This window comes from Megalobrama amblycephala, linkage group LG19 (assembly GCF_018812025.1).
Source record: "Megalobrama amblycephala isolate DHTTF-2021 linkage group LG19, ASM1881202v1, whole genome shotgun sequence".
Taxonomy (NCBI): domain Eukaryota; kingdom Metazoa; phylum Chordata; class Actinopteri; order Cypriniformes; family Xenocyprididae; genus Megalobrama; species Megalobrama amblycephala.
In genome coordinates this window covers 21,522,733-21,537,259 of record NC_063062.1, presented here as the reverse complement: position 1 = coordinate 21,537,259, position 14,527 = coordinate 21,522,733, and the positions used below count along the sequence as shown (strand labels likewise).

Genomic DNA, 14,527 nt, shown 5'->3' with positions numbered 1-14,527 from the left:
TTGATAAAATAAATATACAATTTAATACAATAACATTCATACACTGTAAGTGTAAGTATCTAAGTGTAAGTAAGCAAGTATATAAATACAAATTGGGGCCACTGTAATAGAGGATAGAGTAAATACAGCAGTATATAGTATTTTCTATTTCACTATATTATAAAATGTAATTTATTCCTGTGATGGAATTTTCAGCATCATTACTCCAGTCTTTAGTGTCACATGATCCCTCAGAAATCATTCTAATATGCTGATTTACTGCAATAATTTCTTATTATCAATTTATTGTTGTGGAAACCACAATGTATTTTTTTTTAAATTTCTTGGTTAATAAAAAGTTCAAAGTTTATTAAAGTTAAATTAAAGTTTAAATGTCACTTTGGATCAGTTTAATGTATCTTTGCTGAATACAAGTATTATTTTCTTCCTTTAAAAAAATAATTTAAAAAACTGTAGTGGAAGCCTGACGCAAAACAGTTTACCGCTCTCCTTTACAAGACAGGTTAGAGTTAGTCTGTGTATTGAAATGTTCATTCAGCAGACATATATTCTGACTGATACTTACAAGAGGGTTTTTGCCAGCAAGTATACACATATCCACCCTGTCTCTAGGAGCTGGCCAGCTCATCTGCAAGTGAGAAACACACACATGTCCATGTTTTATGAGGACTTTCCATAGACATAAAGATTTTTATACTGTACAAACTGTATATTCTACCCCCTAACCCTAAACCCCTAAACACAAACCGCACAGGAAACTTTCTGCATTTTCACATTTCCAAAACATAATTTATTATGATTTATAAGCTGTTTTCATCATGGGGACCAAACAAAAATGTCCCCACAAGCTCAAAAATATCTGGTAATACAATTCTTGTGGGGACATTTGGTCCCTATAACGTCGGGTTTACCAGGACCACACACACACACACACACACACACACACACACACACACACACACACACACACACACACACACACACACACACACACAGTATATTCAACTAAAAGTTGCAACAAATACCTTACAACTTAAATAGTCAGAGTCAGTGTATACAATAGTCTCTCATGGCATTGTTACAGAAAAGTAAATCAACCATGAAGTGTAAACCATACAAAAATTCTGATTTAGACTGACATTGTGTCGTAACTCAGAGTAGGATTTTAAACAGAGTGTAATCCATTGTGTATTTAACAGATGAAAAGCTGCACACATGAAATACTGTACAAACATGGGTCCTGGGTTAAGCTCACGAGAGGGAGGATCATGTTCAGATAAAGAGTGATGAAGGGGCTGCTGGCCTTGTCTCTGCACACATGTATTATTAAAGCTTAAACGCTTAGGGCTGACCTTTGACCTTGACCTCCAAGTGCCGTCTCTACATGTAATATGCAATCCATGATTACACATGCTCGTGAGACGACTTTTCATGACGGCGCTTTGAAGATTGTCGTGCTTACCACAAATGGACAAAGGGGCTCAATATGTACCTTCCACCATACAAATGAAAAAAAAAAAGTATGAACATACAAGCACGGATCATAAACACACACGTCTTTTGTAAACGTACACATTATAACTAAAGCATTAGGTGCCTATATAGCCAAGAAAATTATTTTTTTCTATATATTACCCAAAACATATATTTCAAACATATGCTAAATCTTTGTTGTACAAAGAATGACTTAAGAAAATATATTCTTTCAAATTTTCAAATGCCAAAATATATGACAAAATGTACTTTAAGCAGCAAAAAAAGTACATTTCCAATCTTAAAAAAAAAAAACATATTGGGTAATGCAAAATGTATTTTATAAAATATATGTTAAACAATTTAACTATATTTAGATTGAAATACATGGTCAAAAATATATACAAGGAAATACAAGTAACTTAAACTTGTGAGGGAGAAGGTGATGTGGTCTTGTCATGGGACCACTGTGGAGACAGTGATTGACAGGTGTGATAGTGGCAGGGTCAGGTCAGTAGCTCTGTATGGTGATGCTATGAGAATATCTAGATGTGACAGTGAAATAACTGTGAGAAATGAACTAAAGGACCTCTTAATGGAGAGACACACATAAATACACTCAAATACCTACTACCATAAATGTACTCATAAGCCAAACAGATCCAGAGACTCTCGCACTATGCTATCAGACATTTTTGTGAGATAAGAAAGGTACAGTTTTGATTTGTACTTAGTGTAACCCTGATTATGTTGTCCAAATTCAGGAGTGTAATCAGTCAACATGTCAAGAGCTTTATAGGAAAAATACATTTGTTCTCACAATAAAAACATGCACCTGTTTGGCAAAATATAGACAAATACTTTGGGATAAAATGTATTAGTGGTTCTGACTTACTTATCAACATCCTAACAACTGCATAGTACTGCACTGATCATGGCTGCAATGTTTGCCCTGACAAGCACCATTTTTCTTCAGAAAATGTACTATAGAGGATCTAGTTTACAAACAGTCACTCATACAAAACATACATTTGATATAACTACAATAACCATTATGTTTACGCAGCACACACATTGCCTTTGCACCTTAGTGCTGATTACTCTCAACATGGGGACAAGAAAAGTGTCAGTCAATAAATGGAAAAAACAAAGTAACTTACAAAGTAATGTTACTAATTTGAAACTCTGAAATTTTGTTGTAAATTTAAAAGTTATGCATTACTTTACTTGTTACTTGAAAAAAGTAATACATTGTGTCCTAACTATACGCAATGCCGCAACATGTGATAAAAGGTATCTTTTCCATGTTAATCAGAGTTTTGTTCTAATTAGCTGCGACAGCGACATGCAATTAGTAAATCATGCACACGATTTAGTAGGGCTGGACGATTAATCAAAAAGTAATCGAAACCGAAATTCAGAACCTCTAACCGACGTAATTTTCCCATGTCGGTTATTTCGGTTATTTAATCCTGTTAACACTTTCCCCTTAAAACATATGCCGAGTGTGAATCAGCATGACTCTGCCCCGTCCAGTCAGTGGCATAAAGGCAAAACACGGAGGTGAACGGCGGTTCAACACATAGTGATGGCGCGCGAGCGGTGAGCCTTGCGTCTTCACTAAACTGTGTCAGTTGTATTTGTTTTATGGTTTGGACAGTCAAGCGATTAGACAGTCGAATGTGTATTATTATATCGAGCTACCGCGCTCGCGCAGCTGCATTGTGGCACAAACACTCATACAAACAGTAGCTGCGCAAAATATGAAGATCGCGCGCACAGAGAGGAACGCAGAAACTAGTTGTCAGCGCTGTCCAGTTAAGTAGCTTAGAAACTCAAAACTTATTATAGCATATATTTTTCTACTTTTTAAGGAACTGTTTACAACCCACAGATTCACAATCAATAGAGAGACGGTATGACTAACTCACACACGCAATCACTCGTACTGGTAATGCGCTAATTTATCTTCTTCTTATTTATAACGAGCAGAAATCTGTAAGAAATGTTACGAACATAAATAAAATAACTGCTGATAGTGAGCTATGATGTCAAATCGCTCTTCCAATAGGAAAAAATATCCCATCTTTAATAGTCGATCATATTTACAGTACAAACCTTGTCAGTGAACTATGAGGGCAAAAAAAAAATATAATAATAAAATAATAATAAAAAAATAATCGTTCATTAATCGTAATCGAGGTAAAATGTTCAATTAATAGAGGTTTTGATTTTAGGCCATAATCGTCCAGCCCTACGATTTAGCCAACTATTTTTTTTCCTGCAAGTGTATTCTATGACAAAAATTGTTTCAGTAACTCAGTATGTATTTTTAATAATGTTTAAATGGTGTAATATTCATGAATTTGATTATGTACTTATCCATTTCATTGTGAGTGAAGGGGGCTTGCCGAGAGAGCCTGCTTACACGCTCTTCTGATTGGCTTTATCATGTCTCATATTCACGTCGCGTCTGATGTGGACAGACAAATTGTTTGTCGCTGGAAACTTATCGCATCACATCTGGTTAGGACACTGTGTTACCCCCAACACTGGTAGTGGGTGCACTTTGCATTCTTAGGGGCCATTCACACAGAACGCGTTTTTCTATTCCAATGCGCTACTTTCCCATTGTTTTTCTATGTAAACACGTGCTTGACGGACGTGCATGACCGTTACGCTCGCGTCTCGCGTCTTTTGCCTATTTCTATTATTTCCGTTATTGTCGTTATTGCATCACGTCTCAAAGGCGCGTCTCGAGACTCTCGCGTTCTATGCTGCGTTTTTTTTAAAACCACTCCTGAGCGCTGCGTCACGCGTTTTTAGATGCAAAGACGCATTCTGTGTGAACGGCCCCTAAGACTTCATTCTAATTCTCACATCTATTGAAAGCACTATGTAAGGCTGCTTTTCCAAATGAAAGAAATATGTCAACCAGTCTGAGAGTGATGATTCTATGGAAAAATTTGCTAAATTCTTCCCCAGACCACACATAGTATAAAGTCTTTACATGTCTTTTCGGATACCTGATTCTGCATGTCTGCAGGTGTTAGTCCTTTAAGGTTTGTGTGTTTACCTTTTTGGGGTGTTTATTGATGTTGTCTGGGTCTAGCAGGTAAATGTGGTCTTTGGCTCCTAGCAGTAATCGGCTTTTCTCCTCATCCAAAAGTACTGTCTGAAACTGCTGTCCCTGGCTGGAACCCACAAATGGCACCACACTTTGAGAATGGATCAGCTCTGGAGAAGTCAAATGAGGGTTATCAATACAAAAATACACATACATAAATACAATGTACTGTATGCACAAACAGGTTCAGAATGATGACCGAAGTTTTTCTAATGCAAGAATTTTAAGACTACTGTAAATTATCTGAACCAGGCTGTACATCAACAATTGTCTCATTTGTTTCTATTTTAATTGGTCCTTTAAGCAATTTTAGTAGAAAAGTTGGTCCTACTTTATTTTAGGTGGCCTTAACTACTATGTACTTACATCAAAAAATAAGTACATTGTACTTAATGTGTTCATATTGTATTGCAAAAGACTTTTGCTGCTATTGAGGTGGGATACGGGTAAGGTTAGGGACAGGTTTGGTGGTTTGGGTAGGTTTAAGGGTGGGCTAAAGTGTAAGGGATGGGTCAACAGTGTAATTATAAATATAATTACAGAAATTAATTACAGATGTAATTACATGCAGGTATTTAAAAAAATATATAAGTACAATGTAAAAACATGTACACAATAAGTGCATTGTATCAAATGATTAATTTAAATGTAAGTACATAGTAGTTAAGGCCATCTAATATAAAGTGGGACCGAAAGGTTATTAAAGTATAAATGTGCATCAGAATATTAACTTAAAAATTATATTTTTGGCTATTATTTTTGACTAAGAGCATGTGTGAATGAGCATGTTCATGAGTATATGTCAACAATTGTCTTGTTTCTATTTGTTTCTATGTTTATTTCTCTTAAGCAATTTTAAAAGTTGAAAGATGAAACTAGTAAGCTTAAACTATGAACTCTAGTAAGTCTGCCGAGCTGCTCATTTTTTTTTTTTTTAAAAGTAAGAATGCAGAAAGCTTTCTGTGGGGTAGTGTATACAGTTTGTACAGTACAGAAATCATTATGTCTATGGAAAGTCCCCATAAAACATGAAAACACAACACAAAATCAATAAATAGTGTAGCAATAAATCTGAGATTTTATCATCTCACACCTATTGTCTACACACCCACCCCCCATCCTCTAATTTTTCTAATGTACTAAGAGGCTCCATTATCTCTATATTAAATCTGATCTACAGTATCAATAACCTTGGGGCTATCTGTCATCTATGTGTTCAGATTCCATCCGGATAAAATGTTATTCTCTTAACATCCACCCGTCTACAAAACCCGTCTCATTTCACCTGCCAAACATAAACCAAGAGCCTCTGAGCTGTCTGTAAGAATTCAGCTGGATCTAATTGCTCCACCTATATCAATTCTCACATGTCAACACAGAGGCAGATTAGCTCGATGGTTCATTTGCAGTATGTTTCATATTTTACCTCTTGTGGTCTCTGAGGGAGCAATGACACATTCTGTTATTCTTGCAGAAGAATGCTGGTTAAGAGCTTAGACAGCTGAGATATGGCTGAGATTGGCGTTTGCGCATGCAATGAAGGTAAGCCAAAAGTTGTCACGATAACACAAATCAGCTTAAAAGTTACAAGCTATCAACACCAACATAAGAGAGATGAAAAATCTCTAAAGGTGACGTTGTTAAGCATTGTTCATATTCTCTTCGGTGCGTACAAACCAAACTCTCTGGATACATAATTCTTGAGATATTTTTGAAACACGTCATGACGTTTGACTAAAGCACAGTCTTTGTAGACTTGGACAGAGTCCTAACATTTCTCCACCCTATGTTCTGCTCTCCATGCATTCAAACATAACCATCTGCCAGCAGCCTCAAAGCAAGAAAATCTGGCAGTGTGCACCTAAACACTATGGAAAGCAGGTCTGTAGATTCATTTATGTTCTCTGATCCTCTTTTTGTTGTTTTAAATTCTGAGTTTCACATATTCTCACACCATTTGGCATTCATTCTTTATATCTCCCAATTTTCTGCTACCTCACGGCATCTGTCGTCTGCCATGTACGCAAATATTGTTTGAACATCCCTGTTGTGGTCAGGTCAAGGAGCGTCTAGAGCATCAAGAAGTTGAATAAATCTTAGGACTTAACTATTAATTCTCTGGGGTGCAGGGTCAAGAATGGGTCATTTCTGATCAATATTTACAAGACAAAAAATCCTCTCCAAAATAAAACCCCATTCATGCTAACGCCTGACTAGCTGATGCTAATCTACTCTGCAAACAGTATTAGGTCAGAGCCCTGCTGAAAGATCCCTGCTTAGCAATGAGGTCTACAGAGATTTATCTGGAGCTCTGGGGCTTTATCTGGACCCCTAGGAGAATAAACCCCTCACTTCAACTCATAGCAGTCTATGAATTACAGAGAAAGTATAAGGAGTAGATGACCACAAAAAGGAATGGCAGAAATCGCAACAGTCAATCTGGCAATTATCATAACAGAATGCCTGCCTTTAGAGTAATAAAACCTAAAAAAAAATACTGTAATAATTTGCTCACCCACAAGTCATTATAGGGCTATATCAGGGCTCCAGACTGCATCTAAAAATATTAATTTGCGAATGATATTTTTGCTTTTGTTGTGTTCACGTAATAAAATAAGACAATGCGCAGAAAAGTTGCAGTGGGATAAAAAAACTCAGAGTGCCAAAATACGCACGGGAACAGCGAGGATTAGCTTTCTGCGTCAGAAACGCATGACAAAATGAAAGATATATCTCTATCAAGCAACAACGCTGACGGCTGTGCCAGCATGAGAGAGATAGAAAACGACGGTGACGTGCCAATGAATGTGCTTCCAAGTACTGTAAAAGTGCAGGAAGGCAGTGTCTATTTCACGCACACAATGTGGATGAACTACAACAGATAAACGTCGGCTGTTTGGACGCAAACAAATCCTTAACAATTCTCGTTTTTAATTGATACTGATATGGATTCTCAATATCTTTTAATCTTTGCTGCTTTTTGTTAGGCTACTGCCTGAATTTCACATTATTTGTAGCGCAACCATCCATAATCGCAGTAAGATTTGTACTTAACTGTCACCTTTAATATTTCACTTTTAATGTGTTTGTTAATTTTAGTAAACAATTAACAAACTTTCAGCTTTCAAATTTCTGACAATTTTATCACGAAATACAAGCAATACATGTTGTTTTGGCACTCAGCATTTCGACCTTGGAAAGAGCTTGTATTAAACAGCTTAAGAACAATAATGTCACATAATGTCAAATTTACCTCAGAAAAGCCATTCAGTGCTCATAAACTTGTTTGTCAGCTAGTTAAAAATAACTATAGAAAGGGCCATTTTGCTAAATATATGAACTATATCACATGATCCTTATATTTTTACTTAACCTGTTGTCTACATGAGAAAGAATGGAAGGAGCTAAAAATGAAATTCAACACCACCCATATAATTGCATGTGAAGAGCTGCCTTTCACCAAATTTACCTCTTTAATGAAGAAAAATAGATTGGGTGTGTGGAAGACATAAAACAACGTTTATAGGATACATTAGGAGGAGGCCTATATAATCATTTGCCAAGTGATGCTGACATTATTATGGTCTATGACACTGGTTCAAATTCTATGTAAAGAACTATTCTTTGTGGCTGTATGCAAGTTGGAAAAACAATTCAGTTCCTACTTTAAGTGAATCTTAGTTCCCAGGACATTCACAAGATGGATGAAAATGCTGATGCTGTAAAAGGAGGGCAGATGTGACAACACATGACAAAATTAAAACATGTTTATTCTTTTGTGGCACTTAAAAAATAATTTGGTGCCTTTTTTTTTTCTTTATAGGAGCCAATAGCTCCTTAATTCATTTTTTTTTTTTTTTTTTTTTTTTTTGTCTAGAGCCCTGTATATGATTTCTTCTACATGGAACACCAAAGGAGACATTTAGCAGAATGTTTGAACTGCTTTCTTCCATAAAACAGATAAGAAAAACCAAGGGTTGTCAAGCTCCAAAAAGGACAAAAAATTTAAAAGTAGTAAAAGTAGTCCAGACAACTCATATGCAAAGTTAAGTCATTATTGACCAAATATTTGTTTTACAGCTGCGGTCACCATTCACTTTCATTGTACAGACAAGAGAATATTAGACATAGGAATAAATGAATATGTATGAATACATACATACATACATTTTATTTCAGTAGAAGACCCTTGTTACTTTGGTGATTTGTGAACATTTGTTATATGTTGAAACCAGTGTAGGGAGTAACGCATTAGAAAAGTAATTATATTACAGTAATATATTACTTTTTGCTGTAACGTAGTAATATAACACATGACATTACTAAAAAAATTTGGGTAATATTCTACTTTTTACAATCTCAGTAACGCATGTTACAACAACACATTTTAACCCGAAATGAAGTGGTGTTTTATTTTTTACCAACACTGCAAGACATTCCAGCACAAGAGAGAAAAAATCAGCGGGTAAAACAGTATGTCTATTTTTTTCTGCTGCTGGAATTCAATGGTTGAGATGATAATCTATTTCAGAGAAAAGCACAAGAATGTAATAGTCAAGTGCAATATTGCAATCTATGTGCGGCACTGAGGGAACTTTCTAGAAATAGGCAATAGCACTCTCACTTTATCCAACTGAGAGATGTAGTTTGCGGTTGGGTGTTTTGAGCTGCCGTTCACTCTGTATTTCATACAGCGCGATGAGAAATGGCGTGGTCTGCTCCGAAACAATCGCAGAATATGCAGAATAGAGGTGGTGTTTGTTAATATTTAATTTAACGTATTAATAATACAATTAATGAATTATATTAATATATTTAAATTAATTTTAAGTTATCTCCAAGCCCCCCTGGAGGATCACTGGCCTACACCGTCATTATGCTACATAATCGCCCTCAACTGGATGTATAATGAGCAGCAATATACTACATTTTAGCAATTTATGCATCATACTTCTGTGGTTATTTTGGTGAAAGTAATCAAAAGTAACAAAAAAGTAGTGTAAAGCATTACAATTCAGATACAGTAATATTGTAATCTAACTAATTATTTTCAAATGACAGTAACTAGTAATATATAATGTATGACATTTTGGAAGTAACTTGCCCAACAGACTATTCTCACTCAAGTACAGAGGGACTATACTTCCATGACTAGAAAGGCAATTGTCAAAATGGCTACGGCTATAGAGTGAAATGACTTCAATAAGAACTTCTTATAATTTTATTTAGCTTGTAGTGTAATGCTACACTTCTGCAGTGTGCTGATCGTGGTGGCTTAATAATTATTCTTATAAGAAACACAGACTCCATGTGGAAACATAAAGAAGGTATTGTCCATTCAGTTCAATCCTTACATAGTGCTATACAGTTCAGCCTTTACATTTCAAGCTATTTCAGCTCTACAGGTACATCATTTATCTTTAGGCAACAGCAAAGCATAAAGGTTGATGAGTGAAATACAAACCTATGAAGTAATGCACAATTTGAGGGGCTGACAAATTAAGGCACCCCCAGCTATTCACCAGAAACTGGGCCACATGTGAAAGCTAATGTCACAGAGTAAGACTTCTTTTAAGATTTCTCAGACGGTAAAGGATTACACTCTCAGGTGTAATCAATATTCTGGCTGTGGTTTGGGAAGAGAGCCAAACTAGTGGAAATGAGTGTAACTCTGAGTACAGTACATTAGGAAGACGCATGACTATATTTATGACCTGCTTGTTTTACATCTGTTTAGAGAGCCACAGCCAACTGGGAGCCATCTAGTTATAAATTCATTGTATACTATACTGAGAGTCCTTAAATTGCTGTTTTCCTATTGCAAAATTAGGCTTTGTGTTTGCACAACGCTTCACACTCATACATGTCTATACCATCATGCATGTACACTTTGGGTACGGAAAGTATTCAGACCCCCTTAAATTTTTCACTCTTTGTTATATTGCAGCCATTTGCTAAAATCATTTAAGTTCATTTTTTTCCTCATTAATGTACACACAGCAGCCCATATTGACAGAAAAACACAGAATTGTTGACATTTTTACAGATTTATTAAAAAAAAAAAAACTGAAATATCACATGGTCCTAAGTATTCAGACCCTTTCCTGTGATACTCATATATTTAACTCAGGTGCTGTCCATTTCTTCTGATCATCCTTGAGATGGTTCTACACCTTCATTTGAGTCCAGCTGTGTTTGATTATACTGATTGGACTTGATTAGGAAAGCCACACACCTGTTTATATAAGACCTTACAGCTCACAGTGCATGTCAGAGCAAATGAGAATCATGAGGTCAAAAGGAACTGCCTGAAGAGCTCAGAGACAGAATTGTGGCAAGGCACAGATCTGGCCAAGGTTACAAAAAAGTTTCTGCTGCACTTAAGGTTCCTAAGAGCACGGTGGCCTCCATAATCCTTAAATGGAAGACGGTTAAGAAGAACCCAAAGATCACTGTGGCTGAGCTCCAGAGATGCAGTCGGGAGATGGGAGAAAGTCGTAGAAAGTCAACCATCACTGCAGCCCTCCACCAGTCAGGGCTTTATGGCAGAGTGGCCCGATGGAAGCCTCTCCTCAGTGCAAGACACATGAAAGCCCACATGGAGTTTGCCAAGATAGTGAGAAATAAGATTCTCTGGTCTGATGAGACCAAGATAGAACATTTTGGCCTTAATTCTAAGCGATATGTGTGGAGAAAACCAGGCACTGCTCATCACCTGTCCAATACAGTCCCAACAGTGTAGCATGGTGGTGGCAGCATCATGCTGTGGGGGTGTTTTTCAGCTGCAGGGACAGGACGTCTGGTTGCAATCGAGGGAAAGATGAATGCGGCCAAGTACAGGGATATCCTGGACGAAAACCTTCTCCAGAGTGCTCAGGACCTCAGACTGGGCCGAAGGTTTACCTTCCAAAAAGACAATGACCCTAAGCACACAGCTAAAATAACGAAGGAGTGGCTTCACAACAACTCTGTGACTGTTCTTGAATGGCCCAGCCAGAGCCCTGACTTAAACCCAATTGAGCATCTCTGGAGAGACCTAAAAATGGCTGTCCACCAACGTTTACCATCCAACCTGACAGAACTGGAGAGGATCTGCAAGGAGGAATGGCAGAGGATCCCCAAATCCAGGTGTGAAAAACTTATTCCATCTTTCCCAAAAAGACTCATGGCTGTATTAGATCAAAAGGGTGCTTCTACTAAATACTGAGCAAAAGGTCTGAATACTTAGGACCATGTGATATTTCAGTTTTTCTTTTTTAACAAATCTGCAAAAATGTCAACAATTCTGTGTTTTTCTGTCAATATGGGGTGCTGTGTGTACATTAATGAGGAAAAAAAATGAACTTAAATGATTTTAGGAAATGACTGCAATATAACAAAGAGTGAAAAATTTAAGGGGGTCTGAATACTTTCCGTACCCACTGTATATATATATATATATATATATATATATATATATATATATATGTGACCAGTCACGGAAAGTAGGGACACAAGTCAGTTTTGGGGCATTTTGAGTTATTCACAGATTCTGAAAGTGCAGTCTCCAAGCTTTCCAACGATGTGTGACACATGGAAATCTGATAATATTTGGAGAAGTTGTGGCCATTTGAAGGTAGGCAATCAAGAAAGCTCTATAGGGAGAAAAACGCCTCTAAAGTTGCAGTTCTCACCTGTTCTCACCTGCTGGGAGTGACAATAGGGCTCATTTACATCTCATTTAGATAAGCCATACCCCCTGTAAAGCTGCATGGACCGCATACTATTAATAATAAAGGTTAATGTGCATTGTAAATGTCAGTAATTTATCTTTTTTGACTTTTATAAAAATGATTTAGAGGCTGAAATATGTGACTTTTTTGTCAAAACTCTATTTGAACTCGTGCATTGTAGATAACATGTTGCAAGACACTCCTTTAAAATCTGCCCATCATTTTTAATGTTATTATTTTAATGTTTATGTAAAGAAAAAGTACATATTGATGCTAATTTTATTTTTTATTTGCTGGTTTTCCACATAAAACTTGGTGAATTGACTTTTTGAACAGGATTCTGTGATAACCGTGATCATTTTGGTCACTTTAATCATGAAATGAAATGTTCTCACCTGAGAAGCCTGTTAAAGAAGAAAAGGCAATCCAGGAAATAACTGGACTAACAGAGGCCAGAGATCGCTAACTATGGCTATTCAAAACACTTTTCAAGACAATAAATAGCTACACGATTGAGACGATGAATGCATGCATTGCCTCTGAATTTGCGTCTGAATAGCGCTCCCTCCGTGGGCGTGGCCGCATTAGCGGATAATGAGCTGAATCACGGACTTCTGACATGGCTCTCTTTTCATAAAGATTACATAAACACAGAAGGTTTGTTTTCGATTTGACTTACACGTTTTAAAACTTGACATTTCAATGTTTTTTCAGACATAAGTATAATTTTTTTATGATTAGTATTCACTAAGTTACAGTTCATTTTCTGAGAACTATCAGATTGGACTTCGTTCAGAGGGAGACGAGAGATCACGCATCATGTTAGTTTTCTTTATTTTACAAAAAGCACAACATTGTGTTTTTACTCTGAGTGTACACAAATAAAAGAAGACATTCTATAGTTTCAATTGATATATTACTTATGTCTCTATGACAAAAAATGACGGAGTATTTTAAGTCTGTTTTGTTGCAATGTGAAAAAAATCCTGCAAAATGCGCCGGCGCGTTACCCGACTCCAGAGAGGTAATGTCTTATTATGCCGCTTTCATCGTCGCTCAGATCGTTTTCAGAATCAGTGAGCGCTTGTTCATAAGCATCCGGCTTGTCGAAGAAGTACTTCAAAACATTTTCGGTGTAACGGCCACGGTTCTTCATTGAATTTTGATATCAGCTAGAGCCGGCCAGAGCGCTGCATAGTAAGTAGCCACGCTTCCCAGTATGGAAATACACACAGACATGACACGCCCCTACTGCGTGCTAGAATCTCCGAAAAACAAGCCGATTTCGACCTCAAAATGTACGCTTTTAAATATACCAATACTGCTATCTCAAACACGGAAAGGCTTCTTCATGATCTCAACTAACAGATTCTGCAAAAACACGAAAATCACCAATTTTGAAAAAAAAATGCTTCTTTCTCATTTTGCTCAAGAGTTGTGCTGCCGACTTGTGTCCCTGGTTTCCGTGACGGGTCACATATATATATATATATATATATATATATATATATATATATATATATATATATATATATATATATATATATATATACACACACTCACACACACACAACATGAGACTGTTGAGTGTGAACCATTTTATAGTCTAAAGAACCTTTCTGTGCTACAAAGAACCTTTTGTGCAATGGAAAGGTTCTTTGGATAGTAAAGGTTCTTCATGGAACCATATACCATGCCAAAGAACCATTTAAGAACCTTTATTTTTAAGAGTGCAGATAGCCCCCCATCACAGGAGATTCTTGAGATTCGCATTCGAGGGCATGGCTTACCAATATACAGTCCTTCCCTTCGGGCTGTCTCTAGCTCCCCGCACTTTTACCAAGTGCATGAATGCGGCGCTTTCCCCACTAAGACAGATGGGAATCCGGGTTCTGAATTATCTCGACGACTGGCTCATTCTGGCCCAGTCGCGAGCCGAGCTAGAACATCACAGATCCGTCCTCCTCAGCCACTTGGAGTGCCTGGGACTCAGGGTCAACTTTGCCAAGAGCTCACTGCTCCCCAGCCAATGTATCACGTTCCTGGGTGCAGTTTTCGACTCAGTCCGTATGACAGCTGTAGTCTCGCCAGAGCATGCTCTGGCCATTCAGCAGCTCGCGGCTTCAGTCAGGAACAAAGCCTACCTCCCTCTGAAGTTTTTCCAGAGGATTCTAGGGCTGATGGCTTCCGCCTCCCCGGTTCTGCAGCTCGGCCT

General features: G+C 37.2%; 1 protein-coding gene across 1 annotated transcript in view; it reads right to left on the bottom strand.

The window, feature by feature from the left end:
* Positions 1-14,527, bottom strand: part of sema3d (sema domain, immunoglobulin domain (Ig), short basic domain, secreted, (semaphorin) 3D) — a 51,546-nt gene that overhangs the window by 21,781 nt on the left and 15,238 nt on the right. The window contains 2 exon segments of the mRNA XM_048169076.1: positions 566-628; positions 4,550-4,710. Of these exon segments, the coding sequence (XP_048025033.1) occupies positions 566-628; positions 4,550-4,710 (224 nt within the window).